At 70.9% G+C, this 17,950-nt stretch overlaps 4 protein-coding genes across 4 annotated transcripts; 2 read left to right on the plus strand and 2 right to left on the minus strand.

Moving 5' to 3' along the window:
• Positions 1 to 848: 848 nt before the first annotated feature.
• On the minus strand, positions 849 to 3,158 carry PYM1 (PYM homolog 1, exon junction complex associated factor). The gene is given in 4 exon segments (XM_052810194.1): positions 849 to 1,306; positions 1,308 to 1,389; positions 2,032 to 2,125; positions 2,999 to 3,158. Coding segments are annotated over 4 exon segments (639 nt in total). The 5' UTR covers positions 3,030 to 3,158; the 3' UTR covers positions 849 to 874.
• A 104-nt stretch (positions 3,159 to 3,262) lies between these two features.
• On the plus strand, positions 3,263 to 9,698 carry DGKA (diacylglycerol kinase alpha). Its single transcript, XM_052810139.1, is given in 25 exon segments — positions 3,263 to 3,458; positions 3,799 to 3,874; positions 4,171 to 4,247; positions 4,357 to 4,489; positions 4,571 to 4,651; positions 4,752 to 4,801; positions 4,864 to 4,938; positions 5,020 to 5,139; positions 5,237 to 5,354; positions 6,058 to 6,146; positions 6,758 to 6,877; positions 6,961 to 7,059; positions 7,156 to 7,245; positions 7,350 to 7,394; positions 7,396 to 7,424; positions 7,512 to 7,586; positions 7,682 to 7,767; positions 7,852 to 7,941; positions 8,030 to 8,190; positions 8,280 to 8,344; positions 8,443 to 8,533; positions 8,625 to 8,814; positions 8,907 to 9,027; positions 9,105 to 9,165; positions 9,286 to 9,698. Coding segments are annotated over 24 exon segments (2,235 nt in total). The 5' UTR covers positions 3,263 to 3,458; positions 3,799 to 3,804; the 3' UTR covers positions 9,385 to 9,698.
• Positions 9,699 to 9,813: 115 nt separating this feature from the next.
• On the minus strand, positions 9,814 to 13,910 carry PMEL (premelanosome protein). The gene is given in 14 exon segments (XM_052809416.1): positions 9,814 to 10,104; positions 10,248 to 10,335; positions 10,419 to 10,621; positions 10,739 to 10,823; positions 10,905 to 11,312; positions 11,428 to 11,554; positions 11,556 to 11,707; positions 11,814 to 12,209; positions 12,306 to 12,405; positions 12,407 to 12,468; positions 12,543 to 12,683; positions 12,765 to 12,911; positions 12,989 to 13,117; positions 13,793 to 13,910. Coding segments are annotated over 14 exon segments (2,316 nt in total). The 3' UTR covers positions 9,814 to 9,944.
• Positions 13,911 to 15,225: 1,315 nt separating this feature from the next.
• On the plus strand, positions 15,226 to 17,712 carry CDK2 (cyclin dependent kinase 2). The gene is made up of 7 exons (XM_052810188.1): positions 15,226 to 15,399; positions 15,482 to 15,559; positions 15,982 to 16,102; positions 16,182 to 16,352; positions 16,462 to 16,563; positions 17,120 to 17,323; positions 17,421 to 17,712. Exons 1-7 carry the CDS (start codon positions 15,284 to 15,286, stop codon positions 17,523 to 17,525), a joined length of 897 nt encoding a protein of 298 aa, XP_052666148.1. The 5' UTR covers positions 15,226 to 15,283; the 3' UTR covers positions 17,526 to 17,712.
• Positions 17,713 to 17,950: the final 238 nt, after the last annotated feature.

Consider the following 17,950-nt stretch of genomic DNA (forward strand, 5'->3'; position numbering starts at 1 on the left):
GGGGACCCCCCACCCGTGGGCCCGGGCGAAACGGGGGGCCCCGTGGCACAGAGCCGGGGAGCGGAGGGGCCTGGCCGGCTGCTGGGGGTGCTCCCGCGCCAGGCAGCTCCCAGGGCAGCGGGGAGGAATCTGGCAGCTCGGCCCCTCTGCGGCATCCCAGAGTCACCCGGGAAATGGGGGGGCACAGCCTGAGGGGGCAGCCGAAGCCAGGGAAGTGGGGGGGGTCCAGCCATCCCCGGCTCCTGGGACACAAAGTGGGGTTTGTCCCACCCCACGGCTCCATTGTGGCTCCTCCACTGGGGCTGGATGGGGTGGGGGTGGGCAAGAGCCCCCCCGTGCCCCCATCACTGCCAGGAGGGGTCCAGCTGGCCCCTGCCCACCCCACAGCGTCCCCGTCCCCCAGGCAGCAGCAGGCAGGGGACGGGTGTTGTGTCCCCCCCCCTCCAGGGAAAGGCAGAACCAGAACAGAGCTCCCAGCACCGGGTCACTACTGCAATTTTATTATTGCATGGTTTTTAAAAATAAAGGAAGAAAGAGACTGTAACACAGAACACGAGGGGCCACGGAAGATCGAAGGTGGGGGGTGGGGTGGGTGAAGCCGCTGCCCCACCCTGGACGCAGCACAACCCCACCCTAAATAATATTTAAAAAAAAATAACAAAAAACAAAGAGCGAGGTATTCGAGAGTCGCTGGGTTTCTAACACGGATAGCTGGGAACAACTGTTCTGAAAACCCCCCCCCCCGACGGCACCCGCCCACACCGAATCCCCGGGGCCGGGCGCTTCGTCCCGGCAGCCTGTGCGCTGGGGACGCTGCCCGTGCCCCCCGCCCCTCCCCGAGTCCCCGCGCCCCCCGAACCCCCCCGCCCACCCCTTACAAGTCCAGCTCCAGGTCCCGCAGTTCCTCCTCCAAGGCTTTCCTCCGCCCCAGCTTCTCCAGCTGCTCTTTCGTGGGCTGCTTTATCTCCCCCGAGTCAAGCCGCTGCTGCAGCTCCTCCACCTGCCGCAGCTTCTTCTTCAGGTTCTTGATCTTCTTGCTCTTCTCCGAGGCGGGGGCTTCCCCCTCGGCGGGGGCCCTGGTGCCACAGGCCGGCTGCGGCGCAGCTGCCCGACTGTCCCCCGGCGGGCCCTTGTCCCCGCCGCCGCCCCCCGACAGAGAGGCCTTCTCCAGCGCCTGGATCAGTTCGTCTGTCTCCCGCTCCCCCTTCTCCTGCTGCTGCTTCCTCTTCTCTTTGCGTTTCAAGTTCCTTTTCGCCGCCTTGGACAGTCCCGTCTCGCCGCTCTCCCGCCTTGCCGGGCTGCTTGCCGGGCTGCGCGGTGGCCTCCAGGCTCAGCCCCGGGGGCAGCTCGGGTTTGCTTTTGAAAAACTTCACATATTTATTCTCGTACCTGCACAGAACGAGAGCCCGTGAAGGCGCCTCTTCGCCGCCGTCCCGCCCCGGGATGGTGCCGAGGACCCCGGTGCGGCACCAAAAAGACCCCGGCGCGGCGCTAAAAGACCCCACCACCAAACGCCAGGAACATTCGGCACCTCCAGCAAAACCTCCGACGCGGAGCAGCCCCCGCGTCCAGCTCTCCCCCGAGGCCAGGGGGCACCTGCGGGCTCCGTGCCCTCCACCACGCGGCGGTCCGAGCAGCCGCCCTCGGAACGGGTCACCCCTGCCGAGCTCCGCGCCCCGGCAGACGCTGCCGCTCAAGGTCCTCCTCGCGTCCACAGGACGGCCCGGACCCGCACGGCCACCCCGAGGAGGACTGGGACGGGAGTCAATACGTACCGGCAGGCTACGGCTTATGGGATAAGGGTGAGGGGGTCGGAATTGCTCGGGCACCTGGAAAGAGACTGAGACCTCAAGACGTGACCCGGCACGCGCAGGCCCGGGAGTCACGGGGCCGAGGTCCGGGGTGCCTGGGGAACGGGACGGGACGCTCCAGTGGCTCCGCTCCCCTCTCGCGGCGCGGCAGACCCCAGCCCCGGAGGGGGAGCCCCCCCAGGGGACACCCCCTTCCCCCCCGGCCGCCTGCCCCACTTACACCGGCACCTCCTCCTGGGGCACGTATCCCTCCTTCACCCGCCGCTGCTTCCGCCAGGTGCCGTCGGGGCGCTGCGTGGAGGCGATGTACTTCCCTGCGAGGCCAAGGCGCCGTCGGCTGGTGGCCTCGGGGCACCCCACGCACCCCATGGGGGCCCCAGGACACCCCACAGGGACCCCAGGACCCCATGGGGGCCCCAGGAGATCTCAGAGGACATACCACGGGGGGCCCAAGACCCCATAGGGGCCCCAGGACACCCCACACACTGCACAGGGACCCTGGGACCCCATGGGGGCCCCAGGACACCCCACAGGACACACCATGGGGGCCTCAAGACACTCTACACACCCCACAGGGGCCCCAGGACCCCACGGGGGTCCCAGGACACCCCACAGGACATCCCATGGGGGCCCCAGAACACCTCCCACACCCCACAGGGACCCCAAAACACCCCACAGGACACCCTATGGGGGCCCCAAGACACCCCCCACAGGGACCCCAAGACCCCACACACACCCCACGGGGGTCCCAGGACACCCCACGGGTCCCCCCCCACCCCCAGACTAGGATGAGGACAGCCGGTCACCACAGACAGCGGGGTGGGGGGGGGGTGAGGTGGTCCCAGCCCCACAGAGACTGGGGAGGTGGGACCTGCCCCATAGCGACCAGCAAGGTGGGGGGACACACACACACAAGCAGGACCCCAGAGAGACCGGGGGGGGGCAGCTCCCAGCCCCATAGAGATGGGGCCGCGGCCCAGGCCTACAGCGGCAGGGGAACCCCCCCCCCCCCGCCATAGGGGCAGGGAATGGGACCTGCCCCACAGAGATGGGGCAGGGGAGAGGCCCCACAGGGACCGGGGCTGAGTCCCGCCCTATGGATCCGGGGGAAACAACAACCCCACGGGGGCCGGGCCCGACCCCACGGGAACCTCCCGCCCCACAGCCCCGGGCCGGGCCTCACTCACCGGTCTCGTCAGTCACATAGGGAGTCGCCATCTTGCGAGCGCGACACACTTCCGGCCTCCCGGCCCCACCCCGGAAGTGGCGGCGGCGGCAGCCGGGCGTGGCGGCGAAGAGGCGACGCGGAGCCGGGCGGCCATTTTGTTTTTAAAGGGGCAGCGCCCCGTCTGGGGGAGCTCCCGGCGTGCACCGCGGGAGCGTGTATCTGTCCCGTCCCCCCCCCCCCCCCCGCTTCTCCCCCCCCCCAGAGGTTCGAGGTTGCCATGGCATCCCCCGCCGGGGGGGGTACGAGGCCAGACACCCCCACCCCTCAAGGGTCCATCTCCGTGGCGACCGCGGAATCCCCCAACCCCGAGATGGGGGGGTGCCCCCCCCCACACCCACACCGGTGCCGGTGCCGCCCCCGCCCCGTCGGGCCGTGATGTCACGGGGCCGGGCCCAGCCACCGCTGCCGGGACCCGACAGGTACGGGCTGGGAAGCGGGAGTTACTGGGGGGGGGGGGGGGGAATACACTGGGGGAGGGGGGGTATCCGTGTCATCCCCCCCCCCTCCCCGTCACCCATGGGTGCCCATCCCCAAGTGGGTGTTGTGGGGTTTTTTTTTTTTGCCAGTTGGGGTTAAAAATTCATCCACCCCCCCCCCGCCACGGGCATCCGGCTCTGTGCGGAACCGTACACCCCCCCGGGCCTGCGGCGGGTGACGGGAAAGGGGGTGCGTTGGGGGCGTCCACCCCCAACGCACCCCCTTTCCCGTCACCCGCCGCAGAACCGTGGGCGTCCCCGTTATCGCGACCTCTCCCCGCAGGCAGCCATGGAGGAAAACCGGGATTGGGCTACCCTTAGCCCCCAGGAGTTTGCCCAGCTGCAGAAATACCTGGACTGTAAGTATAGGGGGGGGGGTGTTCTAGGATGGGGGGGGGGGCTTTACACGGCCTCGCACACCCGGGGCGGGCTTCGCACGCTCGCGTTCCGCAGCAGCCTCGTGCGCGGCGGCGGCTTTTGCACGCGGGCGCGTGCGGGCGGCCTCGCACGTTGTGCGACCCGCGCATTTGCCCACTTGCACGCGTGTGTCCGAGGTGGGCGCGCGTGTGTCTGAGGTGGGTGCACGCGTGTGTCCGGGCTGGGCGCACGCGTGTGCACGCACCGGAGCGGTTTCATGGGTGTCTCCGCTCTCCAGACAGCAGCAGGAAGGTGCAGGACGTGCTGCAGGATTTTTACGGTGGCGGGACCCTGTCGCGGCACCGCCAGGGAGAGGTGAGGCCCCGGCACCCCACCGGTGTGTTCCCGGGAATGGCACTGCTGGGGGGGGGGGCTGCCTGCTGGCCCCCGCTCCCCATCCTGACTCTGCCCCCCCTCCCACCAGTGCGTCGATTTTGAGGGGTTCACGCTATTCCTGAGGAGTTACCTGGAAGCAGACGACATTCCAGAGCCGCTCTGCCGCCATCTCTTCGCCTCCTTCCAGAGCGGGGCCGCACCACCGCTGGGCAGCCGGGATGGTGAGGGGGGGGGCTGGTGGGGTGGGGGGGTCGTGGGGGGCCAGGGCACCCCCAGGGTCTCATCACGGTCTCTCCCCGCAGGCAGCGACCTCGTCTGCATTAACGACGTTTCCTGCTACTTCTCGCTGCTGGAGGGGGGACGCCCTGAGGACAAGCTGGAGTGTGAGTTGGGGGGGGTCCTCCCAGGTGGGGGGGGGGCGGCTCAGGCGTCCCCAGGGACCTGCCGGGTTTACCTCACACCGCTGTGTCCCCCCCCCCGCAGTCACCTTCAAGCTGTACGACAAGGATGGGAACGGGCTCCTGGACAGCTCAGTGAGTGCCGGGCAGGGGGGGCTGCGGCCGAGCCCCCCCCCGCACTGACACTCTCCCCCCAGGAAGTGGATCGGATCATCACCCAGATGATGCGGGTGGCCCAGTACCTGGACTGGGATGTCACGGAGCTGAAGCCGGTGAGCGGGGCCAGGATGCTGGGATGGGCGGGGGGCTGTCCGTGTCCCCCCCACCTCCGCTGAAGCCCCGCGTCCCCCCAGATCCTGCAGGAGATGATGCGGGAGATCGACTACGACGGCAGCGGGACGGTGTCGCTGGCCGAGTGGCTCCGTGGGGGGGTCACCAACATCCCGCTGCTGGTGTTGCTGGGCCTGGAGGTGGTGAGTACCGGGATGCCACTGCGCCGGGCCCCCCCCCCCGCCTCTGCCTGGCTGGGGCCCCCCTAATTGTGTCCGTGTCCATTCCGCCCCCCCCCAGCACATGAAGGACGACGGGCAGCACATGTGGCGCCTGAAGCACTTCAACCGCCCCGTGTACTGCAACGTGTGCGAGACGCTGCTGGTGGGGCTGCGCAAGCAGGGGCTGTGCTGCACCTGTGAGCGGCGACGGGGACGGCGGTCAGGCCGGGACAGGGATTGGGATGAGGATGCAGCAGGGATGGGGATAGGGATGGGGACGGGATGAGGATGGGATGGGGATGGCGGTCAGACCAGGATAGGGACGGGGATGAGGATGCGGTGGGGATGGGGACAGGGATGGGATGGGGACGGGGATGAGGATGCGGTGGGGACGATGGGGATGGGATAGGAGAGGGATGGTGGTCGGACCAGGATAAGGGTGGGGACGGAGCAGGAGGGGGATGCAGTGGGGATGGGGAGGGGACAAGAATCGGGATGGGGACAAGGGTGGGGACGGGGCGTGGGCGTGGTGGGGACCGGGGGTGGTGGTCCGACCCGGACGGGGACAGGGACGGGAATGGGGACAGGGATGGGGATGGGGACAGGGACAGGGATGCTCTGGATCCAGCTGTGGCAGGAGACTCCTCCGCTGCCCCCAGCTGTGGGGAAAGCTCCGCCCTGCCCCACCCATATGGGTGTGGTCGGTGCATAAGCCCCACCCACCTGAAAACCAGCCATTCAGCTGTGAGGGTGGGTTGCTATTGGCTGACCGGCTGGATGTGGTGGTGCTGTGATTGGGGTGGGGGGGTGTGGGAGGGGTGGGGGGGCAGAACCGGGTGCGTGGGCGGGGCCTGGGCTGAGCCCCGCCCCCATCCCCGTTTCCCCCCCCCCCCCCCCCAGTCTGCAAGTTCACGGTCCACGAGCGCTGCGCCCGCCGGGCCCCCCCCAGCTGCATCAGCACCTACGCCAAGTCCCGCAAGGAGGCCGGCGTGAGTGGTCCCCCCCGGCCGCCTGTCCGTCCGTCCATCCGTCCGTCCATCCATCCGTCTGTCCATCCATCCATCTGTCCATCCATCCATCTGTCCATCCATCCATCTGCCTGTCCGTCCGTCCACCTGTCCGTCCGTCCATCCGTCTGTCCATCCATCCGTCTGCCTGTCCGTCCGTCCACCTGTCTGTCCGTCCATCCGTCTGTCCATCCATCCGTCTGCCTGTCCGTCCGTCCACCTGTCCGTCCGTCCATCCGTCTGTCCATCCGTCCATCCGCCTGTCCGTCCATCTGTCCATCCGCCTGTCCGTCCGTCCGCCTGTCCATCCGTGCATCCGTCCGTCTGTCCATCCGTCCACCCACCCGTCCTTCTGGCCTCTTGCCCGTTGCTCCCCCCCACCCAGCCACCTCCTTCTGCCCGTCCATCCGCCTGTCCGTCCGTCCGCCCCTCTCTCAAGTCATGCATCCGGCTGCGCAGTTGTCCGTCTGTCCACCCATCCACCCCTCCCACCCCACACGGTGGGGGGACGACGACACACAGTGTCTGAGCCACCCCCCGGCCCCCCATCGGGGGGGTGACACGCGGGGTGACGCGGGGGGGGCCGTGCGCAGGTCCAGGCTCACGTCTGGGTGAAGGGCGGCTGCGAGGCCGGCAAGTGCGGCCAGTGCCAGAAGAAGATCAAGAGCTTCCAGAGCCTGACGGGGCTGCACTGCGTCTGGTGTCACCTGAAGGTGGGCGCATCCCTGCGGCGGTGGGGGGGGGGGGGGTCCTCCTGGCCCCCCCCCCGGCCCCCCTCACCCCGCTCTGCCCCCAGATCCACGAAGAGTGCCTGCCCCTCGTGCCCCCCGCCTGTGACTGCGGGATCCTGCGGGACCACATCTTGCCCCCCGCCGCCATCTACCCCGTCCTGCTGGTGAGTGCCCCCCTCGGGATGCTGCTGGGACCCCCTGCGGGGGGGGCTGTGCCCCCAGGCCCCCCCCTGAGCCGGGGCTGCCGCCGGTGCTGGCAGGAGAGGCAGGACAGCCAAAGGGAGGGCAGCGGGACGCCGGCGGAGGAGATGCCGCAGGTCTTCACCACCCCGGAGGGCCAGGCGCTGCGGGTGAGCAGGGTGTCCCCCTCCCGCTTCCCCCCCCCCCGCACCCCCCCATCCCTGGGGACCGGGGCAGAGCCCTTACCCCCCCCGGCCCCCCCCCTACCCCGCAGGTCAGCCCCGTGCCCAACACCCACCCGCTCCTTGTCTTCGTCAACCCCAAAGAGCGGAGGGAAGCAGGGGGAGAGGTAAGGGGGGGCCTGGGGGTTCTAAGTGGGCTCGTTCTGGCGGCCGCCTGGCCCCCCCCAGCCCCCCCATTTCCCCTTTCCCCCCAGGGTGCTGCGGAAGTTCCAGTATCTGCTCAACCCCCGGCAGGTTTATAACCTGCAGCAGGGAGGACCCACCCCCGGGTGAGTGGGGCTGGGGGGGGCAGTGGGGTGCCCGGGGAGGGGGGGGGCAACCCTGCCCTGACCCCCCTCCTCCTCCATCCCTCCCTCCCTCCCAGGCTCAATTTCTTCCGGGACGTGCCAGATTTTCGGATCCTGGTGTGCGGCGGGGATGGCACCGTGGGCTGGATCCTGGATGCCATCGGTGGGTGCTGCCCACCCCACCGCTGGGTGCTGCCCCGCCCAGACCCCTCCTCGCCCCCCCTGACCCCCCCCCCTTTCCTTGCAGATAAAGCCAACCTGCCTCGCCGGCCCCCCGTGGCCGTGCTGCCCCTGGGGACTGGCAACGACCTGGCCCGCTGCCTGCGCTGGGGGGGAGGTGAGTGGGGCAGGATGGGGTGGGGGGGGGACATGCACACGCACCCCCCAGCCACCCACCCCATCCCCTGGCCCCCCCCCCATGGCAGGGTACACAGGGGAGGACCTGGTGAAGATCCTGCGGGAGATGGAGAGCAGCAGCCTGGTGCAGATGGACCGATGGCGGCTGCAGGTGCTGCCCGAGGACCCGGCGGCCGCGGGGGACCCGGTGCCCTACGAGATCATCAACAACTACTTCTCCATCGGAGTGGTGCGTGGGGCGAGGGGGGGGTTGGGGGGCACATCACACCCCCAGTCGCCCCCTCCCAGGACCTCATCCCCCCCTCTGCCCCCCCCCAGGATGCCTCCATCGCCCATCGCTTCCACGTCATGCGGGAGAAGTACCCGGAGAAGTTCAACAGCAGGTGGGGGGGTTGGGACGCGGCTCTCCCCATGGCATGTCCCCGTGTCCTCCCCCGGCCCCCCCACACCGTGTCGTGTCCGTTCCCCCCCCCCCCCCCAGGATGAAGAACAAGCTGTGGTACCTCGAGTTCGCCACCTCCGAAACCATCTTTGCCACCTGCAAGAAGCTCAAGGAGTGTCTGAGCGTGGAGGTGAGGGGTCCCCCATCCCGGGGCGGGAGGTTGGGGGGGGCCGGGGCTGCCCTGCCCTACCCTGACGTGCCCCCCCTGCCCCCCCCAACAGTGCTGCGGGACCCCCCTGGACCTGAGCGGGTCCCTGGCGGGGCTGGCGGTGCTGAACATCCCCAGCATGCACGGAGGCTCCAACCTCTGGGGCGAGACCAAGCGGGCGCTTGGAGAGGCGAGGAAGGCACCGAGCGCCGGGCAGCCCCCGGCCATCACCGACGCCGAGACCCTCAAGACCTGCGTGCAGGGTGCGTGGGGCGGCGCGGGGAACCCTCCTCCTCCTCCTCCTTTGTCCCCCTGCGCCGCCCTGACCCCCCAACTCTGCTCTCCCCCCCCCCAGATCTGAGCGACCGGCGGCTGGAGGTGGTGGGGCTGGAGGGGGTGCTGGAGATGGGGCAGATCTACACCGGGCTGAAGAGCGCGGGCAAGCGGCTGGCGACCTGCTCTGAGATCACCCTGCGGTGAGCTGGGGGGGGGCCGGGGGTGGGGGGGGGCACAGGCCGTGGCAGCGATTGAGCCAGGGGGGTGTTTTTTGCAGGACGCTGAAGCCCCTACCCATGCAGATCGATGGGGAGCCCTGGATGCAGCCGCCCTGTACGGTACGTGGACCCCCGCCCTCCCAAGCCCTAGGGAGCCGGCGGCCCCCCCACCCTCGCCAAGCACCTTGGGGACCCCCCAGGGTGTGGGGGGCCCCCCCAGCCCCAGCCTTTCTCTTGCAGATCAAGATCACCCACAAGAACCAGACGCCAATGCTCATGGCCGCGCCGCCCCGCTCCTCCAGTTTCTTCGGCCTTAAGAAGGGCCCCCCCGAGGCCTGAGGGGCCCAGGATGGGGGAGGGAGACCCCCCCCGAGCTGCGCCCGGGCAGGGGACATGGGACCAACCCCCCCCCCAATCCATGTGTTCCTAGCAGGGGCGGGTAGCAGCTGTGCCCCCCCCTCACCCAGGGGTGCTCGGACCCCATGGGTGCTGTGCCAGGGTGGTGGGGGGGGCTGCGTGAGGCCCCCCCTGTGCCCGTGTGTGCCGCGGTGGCTGGAGCCCCCCGCCCCACCGGGCCCCCCCACCCTATTTATTGCCTACCCCCCCCCAATTTCAAGTGCCTCTTGCAGTAATAAAGCTGGTGGTGAGACCGATGCTGGCTGTGCCGCCTGTGGGGGGCAGCGGGCTCAGCCCCGGCCCCCCCACCAGGATGCGGGTGCCCCGGACCCCCAAACCCCCCCCCCCCCAAGACACACAACCAGGCGGAGGCCCCGGCTGAGCTGAGCCTTTAATCTCGGTGGCGGCGAGACCGGAGCCACGCGTCCCCCACCACCACCCACGGCCCCCCCCGGTCCTGGGGGCTCGGGCCAGGCGGGGGGGTGGCACGGGGCGGGGGGGGCCTAGACGGTGTTGGCACGGAGCAGGGGGCTGCTCTCGCCGCTGGGGGCCCGCCTGAAGGCCTGATGCAGCAGGAGGCGGAGGGCAGAGCTGGGGGGCAGCCAGCTCCGGGGTCGGGGGGCCGGGGGGGCCGCAGCCAGCAGCGGGCTGTACTTCACGCGCCTGTGGGGCAGAGACGCAGCGAGAGGGTTAGCGGCGGTACCGGTGGGACCGTGGCGGCGGTCCCCAGGTCGTGGTGGACCCCAGATGCCACCGTGCCCCCCCCCCTGCCGCCACGGTACACCCCCCCCGCTCCCCAGCCTGACCTGTAGGTGTAGGCAGCGGTGCCCAGGGCGGTGGCGATGAGCACCAGCCCCACGAAGATCGTGGTCCTGCCGGCAGCCGGGGCAGCGCCTGCGGGCAAAGGCAGCTCAGCACCCCTCGGTCCCACGGGACACCCCCTCGTCCAGCCCACCCCCCCCCGGCCCCGCTCCCACCTCCGACGGCGACGCGGGTGCTGGCCACGGCCAGGCTGTTGCCGTTGGCCAAGGAGACGTTGAGGCAGTAGAGGCCGGACTGGTTGAAGTCCTGGCGCAGCACGAGCTGGCAACCGGGGGCCGGTGCCACGGCCGAGCACGTCTGCGTCTGCGCCGTCTGGCACTCGGCGTCCGCCACCACGGTGCACACCTCCTCGGGCAGGCTGCGGGCAGGGGTCAGACCGCTGCGGACCCCCCCCCCCCCCACCTCCAGCCCCAACGCGTGGTCCCTGTCCCGTCCCTGTGCCGGGGCCGCCGGCCGGAGCCCCGGCTGCCCTCACCTCCCCTCGCACGTCACCGTCAGCTCCACGCTGTTCTCGCTGCTCTCCGGCACCACCTGCACGATGGCCACGCTCTCGATCCCCTCTGCAACGGGACGCGGTGTCGGAGCGGGCTCAGCCCCCCACCCCAGGCCCCCCCTCCGGCCCCCCCCCGCCCGGCACTCACGGACGATGTCGAGCTGGGTGGAGAAGGTGCCGTAGCGGTACAAGATGCAGCCGGTGGAATCGGCAGCTGGCGCCTGGCGCTTCACCAGCACCAGCGGCTCGGCAGTGCTGTCGGGGGCAGCTGTGGCTCCAGCTGTTGCTCCAGCTGTGGCAGCAGCAAGGGATACAGCCGTGGCTCCCACGGTTGCTCCCACTGTTGCTCCAGCCGTGGCTCCAGCTGTGGCTTCAACCAGGGATTCAGCTGTGGCTCCAGCTGTGGCTTCAACCAGGGATTCAGCTGTGGATCCAGCTGTGGCTCCAGCTGCAGACACAGCTACAGATGCAGCTGTGGCTCCGGCTGTGGCTCCCGCCGTGGCTCCAGCTGTGGCTCCGGCTGTGGCTCCCACCGTGGCTCCGGCTGCAGCCGCATCTGCAGGAGAAGCAGGAGGCAGGGAAGAGGCTGGGGAAGGGCGAGGGGGGGGACTGAGCCCTCGGGGACCCCCCAGACGTGGCCCGTCACCCCCTGACCTGGGGGGAGCACCCACCTGCAGCCACCGTTCCCTCCGTGGCTGCGGGGGCCGAGGTGCCCAGCACGTCCCCGGCTGGAGTCGCCGAGGTGGGGAGCAGGGGGTCCGCGGACGCCGCAGCGGAGACAGCAGCGGGGTCGGTACCCCGCGGCTCCGCCGGCAGCATCCGCCAGGGTGCTGAGCGCCACGAGGACGGGTTCAGTGACGGCAGGGTCCGAGGGCTCGGTGACGGCGGGGTCCGAGGGCACGGCCGCCGATCCCCCCGTGGGCTCCGCCGGCGAGCCGGAGGCTGCGGGTACTGCGAGCAGAGCAAGGATGGGGAGGGCACCCCTCGCAGGGGGCACCCCTGGGACCCCCGGACACCCAGCACCCGTAGAGAGGGGGGCTGCTCCGTGCTCCCTTACCGGTGCTGGGTGTCCCGGCGGTGCTCTGCCCCCCCGGCGTGGTGCCGACGGGCTGCGTGGCCGTGGGTCCCGCCGACGGCAGCGAGCCGGTGGTGGGGTCCACGACGGGGGCCGCGGAGGTGCCGCAGGGGCTGAGGGGAATGGCCGCCTGCAGCACCAGGCGGGCGGCGAAGGACCCGGTCTCCAGATAGGTGTGGGTGACGGTGGCACTGCGGGAGATGAGGGTCCCGCTCTGGTCCCCGAAGTCCCAGGAGTAGGAGATGTCGGCGTCGCGCAGGTAGCGGCTGGGGTCGTGCAGCCGCACGGTGAAGGCCACGGGGCGGTTGCGCACGAAGCGCCCGTCGCCCTCCGCCGTGTCCTGCACCTGCGCCACGTCCACCGCGAAGGGCACCTGGTCTGGGGGGGGGGGGACGGGACACACACACGGGGTGCCGTCAGCTCGCCCTCCCTGCTGGGGTTCCCCTGCCACCCCCCCCCATCCCCGGCACCCACCGGTGATGCTGAACTGGGTGCTGGCGCGGCCGATGGGGATGAACTTCTGGCGGCCGCGGTAGTGGTAGACGACCACCTCCATGGTGTAGGAGCCAAGGGGCAACCCCCGCCGTGCTCACCGTCAGCCGGGACGCGGCACCGTCCACCACCTGCCAGTAGCGCCCTGTGGGACGGGGGGGGGTCAGACACCTCCTTGGAGACCCCCCAGACCCCGGCGGGGGTCGGTGCCGGCCTCACCCCACGTCCACCAGACGTAGACGAATTTTCCACGCTTGCCCCCGGTGCTGGGGGGGAACGGCTGCCCGTCGGGGAAGACGCTATCCGTGCCCTCGGCCGGCTGCTCCGGGAAGACGGGCTCACCCTGGGCGACGCGGGTGCCTGCGGGGAGCAGAGGGTGAGGGGGGGGGCGCGGCGTGGGGGGGTCCGGGTGCTGGTGAGGGGGTTTGGGTGGGCACTGACCGTTGACGGTGCAGTTCTGGCTCCAGACGACACGGCCGTCGGGCAGCACCGCCTGGGTGCTGGGGAAGCGGAGGGCGATGGAGAAGGTGGCCTCGGCACCCGCCATGGTGGGAGCATCGTTGCTGATGTCAAAGGTGACATCGCCACCTGCCAGGCACGGGGACCGTGGCTCAGGGACGGCGCCGAAGGCCAGCACGGTCTCCGGCGCCCGTCCCGGCACCCACCTCTCCAGCAGTCCCGCTGTCGCGGCGTCCCCTCCTGCCACGGCCGGTACAGCCCCGAGTCCCAGCTCCGGAAAGGCGCCGGCCGCCCGCTCCAGGGCTGACTCCGACCACGGCTCCGGCCACCGGCTCCTGTGGTAGAAGGGCGAGAGGGCGCGTGTGGCACCCGGAGCACCGGCGCGGGGTGGCCGCCAACCACCCCGACCGGCCGGGAAGACCCCCGGTGACGCGCTGCCAGCCCCACGGGGCGTCCAGCCGGGTCCCCCCCCCCCGACCGCAGGGACCCTTGGGGACCCTGGGGTCCTCGTGACGGGCTCGGGCCAAGCCACGCGCGGGGCAAAGCCCATCACATGGCGTCGAACGCTGCCCAAAGCCTTTTCATGTGACTCTCAGCTGAGCCGGCGCTGGCAGCCCCGGGCAGGACGAGTTGAGCACCTTCCTCACGGCCCCCCACTCGCTGGGGGCTGCCGGGTCCCCTCCATGTCCCCCCCCCATTCCAAAGGGGCTGCCAGGTTCCCCCCATGTCCCCTCACTCGCAGGGGGCTACCGGGTCCCCTCTGTCTCCCCTCCCTCACGGACGGATGGGGGTCCCCTCCCCATTTACAGCACCAACACAGAGGGATGGGGACCCCCACATCCCACCCCACTCCTGGAGGGCTGTAGGTCTCCCCCAACATCCCACAAAGGGACGGGGACCCCACAACGAGCCCCCTCCATGTACTCCAAGCAGCCCCCACGCATGGGATTAGCAGGGTCTAATCCTGCTCCCCATGTGATTTGGCTTTGAGAGGGGGGATCCGCTCCTACCGATGGACCCCGCAATCCCCAGGGAGATGGGGATGGTCCCGGCCGGTGAGGGGGCTCGCGGGATCCAGGGGGCAGCTGCCCCCCGGATCCTGTGAGCCCCCTCGCCAGCCGGGACCATCCCGACTGCTCCCATGTCAAGCTCTAGATGCTGCCCCCCCCCCCCAAGGACCCCCAACCCTACTTACGCCGCTGAGCCGTAGCCAAGACCAGGAGGGTCCCCAACACCGCGATCACCCCCGTGCACCCTCATGGTCCCACCGTCCTCGTCTCCCCCCACGTTCGAGGCACCGCCGGGGTAGAGAGGCGAAGGGGATGGGGATGGGGGGATATGAAGGGGTTCTCGTTTGCATAGTCCCACCCCAAAAAGGGGGGGGAGAGGAACGTGGCCCCCCCACTTGAATTGCGTGGGGACACGTGTGTGCATGTGTGTGCGGCCCCCCGGTCACACGCTCCAGCTCTGCCCGGGAGGGGGGGTGGGAATGGTGGGGTCCTTCTTCGGGGACACAGAGAAACCCCCCCCCCCCAGCTCGGGGAGGGGAATGGGGGGGTGCTGCCCCCCACTCTCAGCACTGTCTGGGTGACCCCAAGGTCACGGATTTGGCCCCATATAGATGCCACAGGGACCCACCACCCACCGAGCCCCAGGCCACCCTGGTTTGCAGGGTGGGGTGCACAGGCAGGGGGACCCCGATCCCGCACGTACACAGGGGGACCCCCAATCCTGGACAGACACAGGGACCCCCACCCATTCCTGCTGGGGGGAGGGGGGGGGGGCTGTTTCCAGCTCCCAACCGGCCCCAGCGCCAGCCCGGAGGGTCCCACCCGGGGCTGGGGGGGGGTCCCCACCCGTGCCCGGCAGCCGCGTGGGGGTCTGCGGGCGTGGGATGGTGCGTGCGGGACCGTGCCCGTGGGAACGGCGTGTGCGGGACCCCTGCGCACCCCGAAAACCCCGCGTGTCCCGTGTGTGTCCCCCCCCTCCGTGATGCCTCCCCCGCCCGTGGGGGGCCGATTCTGAGCCCGTGACGGTTCCTCCGGTGCCCGGTCCCGTCCCCGTCCCCGCCCCGGCTCCCCCCCTTCCCTTCGCGCCTATCGCTTTAAGGGATCTCCCGCGCCGCCCGCTACGACACCGCGATCCCGGCCAATGGGTCGGGGCGGGGGGGGCGTGGCCAGCGGAAGGCGGGAAGCGGCGCGGGCGGGGCCGCGGGAACATTGTTGCGCGCGGGGGGGAAGCGGCGGCCGCGATCGTTCCACCCGCCGCGCGCGCGCCCGGGACCCCCCCCTCCCCCCCCCCCAGGGACCCCCGGGGACATCCCCCCCCCCCCCCGGGGACACCCCCCCCCGGGGACACCCACACACCCCCCCACCCCCACCCCGGGACCGCCCTCGGGCATTCCCCTCCCCCCCTCCCCCCCCCCCCACCCCCCCGGGGTCTGCCCGCCGGGGCCGCTGCCCGGTCCCGTGTCCCCGTGTCCCCCGCACCGTGCCCCCCCCATGGAGAACTTCCAGAAGGTGGAGAAGATCGGGGAGGGCACCTACGGCGTCGTGTACAAGGCCCGGAACAAGGTCACGGGGGAGGTGGTGGCACTCAAGAAGATCCGCTTGGACACGTGAGTGGGGGGGGGGGGGCACCGGGAACCGGAGACGGGGGGGGACACACCGGGGATCGGGACTGACCCGCCTTCCCCGCAGGGAGACCGAGGGCGTCCCCAGCACGGCCATCCGGGAGATCTCCCTGCTCAAGGAGCTCAACCACCCCAACATCGTCAAGTGAGTGGGGGGGACACCGGGGGACCCCACGAGCGATGGGGCCGGGGGTGGCGTGGGGGGGGCTCTCCAGAGCCCAGCCGTACCGTGGGCCTGGCTCTGTGCCAGTGGTGCCTCGGCGGGGGTCTGGGGGACCCCCGGGGCCGTGGGGAGCCGTGGCTGTGCTGAAACCCCCTGGCTGCTGGGACCCCCGTGGGGATCCATGGCCGTGGGGGGTCCCGTGGCCGTGGGGTGCCCCATGGCTGTCAGGACACCCGTGGCCGTGGGGAGCCGTGGCCGTGCCAAACCCCATGGCTGTGGGGAGCGGTGGCCGTGCCAAACCCCTGTGGCTGCTGGGACCCCCGTGGGGAGCCGTGGCCGTGGGGGGTCCCGTGGCCGTCACCCCCCCACCCCGGCGCCGGCCCAGGCAATGCGCGCTCCCCCAGGCTGCTGGACGTGATCCACACGGAGAACAAGCTCTACCTGGTCTTCGAGTTCCTGCACCAGGACCTGAAGAAGTTCATGGATTCCTCCTCCATCAGCGGCATCGCCCTGCCCCTCATCAAGGTGCCGGGGGGGGGAGCACGATGGCGGCGGAGCGGGGTGGGGGGGGTCCTGTCCCCGCTGAACCCCCCTGTCCCCGCAGAGCTACCTGTTCCAGCTGCTGCAGGGCCTGGCCTTCTGCCACGCGCACCGCGTGCTGCACCGCGACCTCAAGCCCCAAAACTTGCTCATCAACGCCGACGGCGCCATCAAACTGGCCGACTTCGGCCTGGCTCGCGCCTTCGGGGTGCCCGTGCGCACCTACACCCACGAGGTGGGTGTTGAGCGGGGGGGAACGTGACGACGGGGGGGTGTTGGGGGGGTGGGTTTGGTGGGGGGGGGACATGGGACGCGGTTGCCCATCGTGTCCCCTGCCGTGGCAGGTGGTGACCCTCTGGTACCGAGCCCCCGAGATCCTCCTGGGCTGCAAGTATTACTCGACGGCCGTCGACATCTGGAGCTTGGGCTGCATCTTTGCGGAGATGGTGGGTGACCGACCGCGAGGCGACGGGTAGGGGGGTGCCCGGCCCCAAACCCCCCCCCCAGACCCCCCCCGGGGTGACATCGGGCTCCCCGCGCATCGGGGCGAGCCCAGAATCTGTCGGGCAGGTTCTGCCCGTCCCGTCCCGGTGACACCGCGGTTCGCCGGGGCGCAGCCCTGACGTCACCGGGGCATGGTGCTGACGCCCGCCGCAGCACCCCGGGAATAAAAGGGGCTTTGTGGGTGCTGGGGAGGGGGCCACGCCGGCCGGGCGTCATATGAGCTCCCCCCCCACCTCGGGGTCCACGTCACGCGGCTGACCGCAGCGTCCGGCGCTCCCTGGGGAAACTGGGATCCGCTCCCACCGCGGGGACGGTCACGAGGGGCCGGCGTGAGAGCTCACGGGGTGGGGGCTGCGTGTGATCCCCACCCCGGGGTGGGGGGGCCCAGCCCCGTCTGCCGTCCGGCAACCTTTGGCTTGGAAAGGGCCGGACGTGTCGGGGTGCGACCGGTCACCGGGACCCCGGCAGACCTTCCTTCTTCCCCCCCTCCATGCTCAGATCACCCGGCGCGCTCTGTTCCCCGGGGACTCGGAGATCGACCAGCTCTTCCGCATCTTCCGCACGCTGGGAACGCCGGACGAGGCGGCCTGGCCCGGCGTCACCGCCATGCCCGACTACAAGCCCAGTTTCCCCAAATGGGCCCGGCAGGATTTCGGCAAAGTGGTGCCGCCGCTGGACGAGGAGGGACGGAAGCTGCTGGCGGTGAGCGAGGGGCTCGGGGGGGGACACGCGGGGGATGATGGGGACCCCCCCTCCCTCACCGTCCCCCCCCTCCCTCCCTTCTCCTCCCCCCCCCCAGCAAATGCTGCACTACGACCCCAACAAGCGGATCTCGGCCAAGGCTGCGCTGGGACACCCCTTCTTCCGCGACGTCACCAGGGCCGTCCCCCACCTGCGCCTTTGAGCGGCCCCACCGTGTCCCCCCCGGACCCTGCCCGCACTCGCCGGGATTTCGGGATGGGACCGGCAGCTGCCTGCTGCCCACCGAGGGTCTGGAGTTGGGGGGGGGGGGCTGCCTGCCGTGCCCCCCTCCTGAATGGAACCCCCATCCCCGCGCTGTGAGAGGCGACATCCGTCCCCAGGGGCTTGGGACCCCCCCCTGCGCCTCCCGCCTGCCCCCACCCCCGGGACTGGCCTGGGCAGAGCCCCCCCCCCGGCTGCCGTGGCCCCCCTGGAGTGCAGGCGGCCCCCCCCCCCCCGGGGACAGGGAGCGGGGACTGTCCTGCTCCGCTCCCCAGCGTGGCGAGGCCCCCCCCACCCTTGCCCGGACTTTTGGCACTTATGGCCCCTTGGGGGGGGGGGGCCCTGGGACCGGCATGGGGGGGGGTG

The sequence above is a fragment of the Harpia harpyja genome, chromosome 15 (genome assembly GCF_026419915.1).
Source record: "Harpia harpyja isolate bHarHar1 chromosome 15, bHarHar1 primary haplotype, whole genome shotgun sequence".
In the NCBI taxonomy this organism is placed as follows: Eukaryota; Metazoa; Chordata; class Aves; order Accipitriformes; family Accipitridae; genus Harpia; species Harpia harpyja.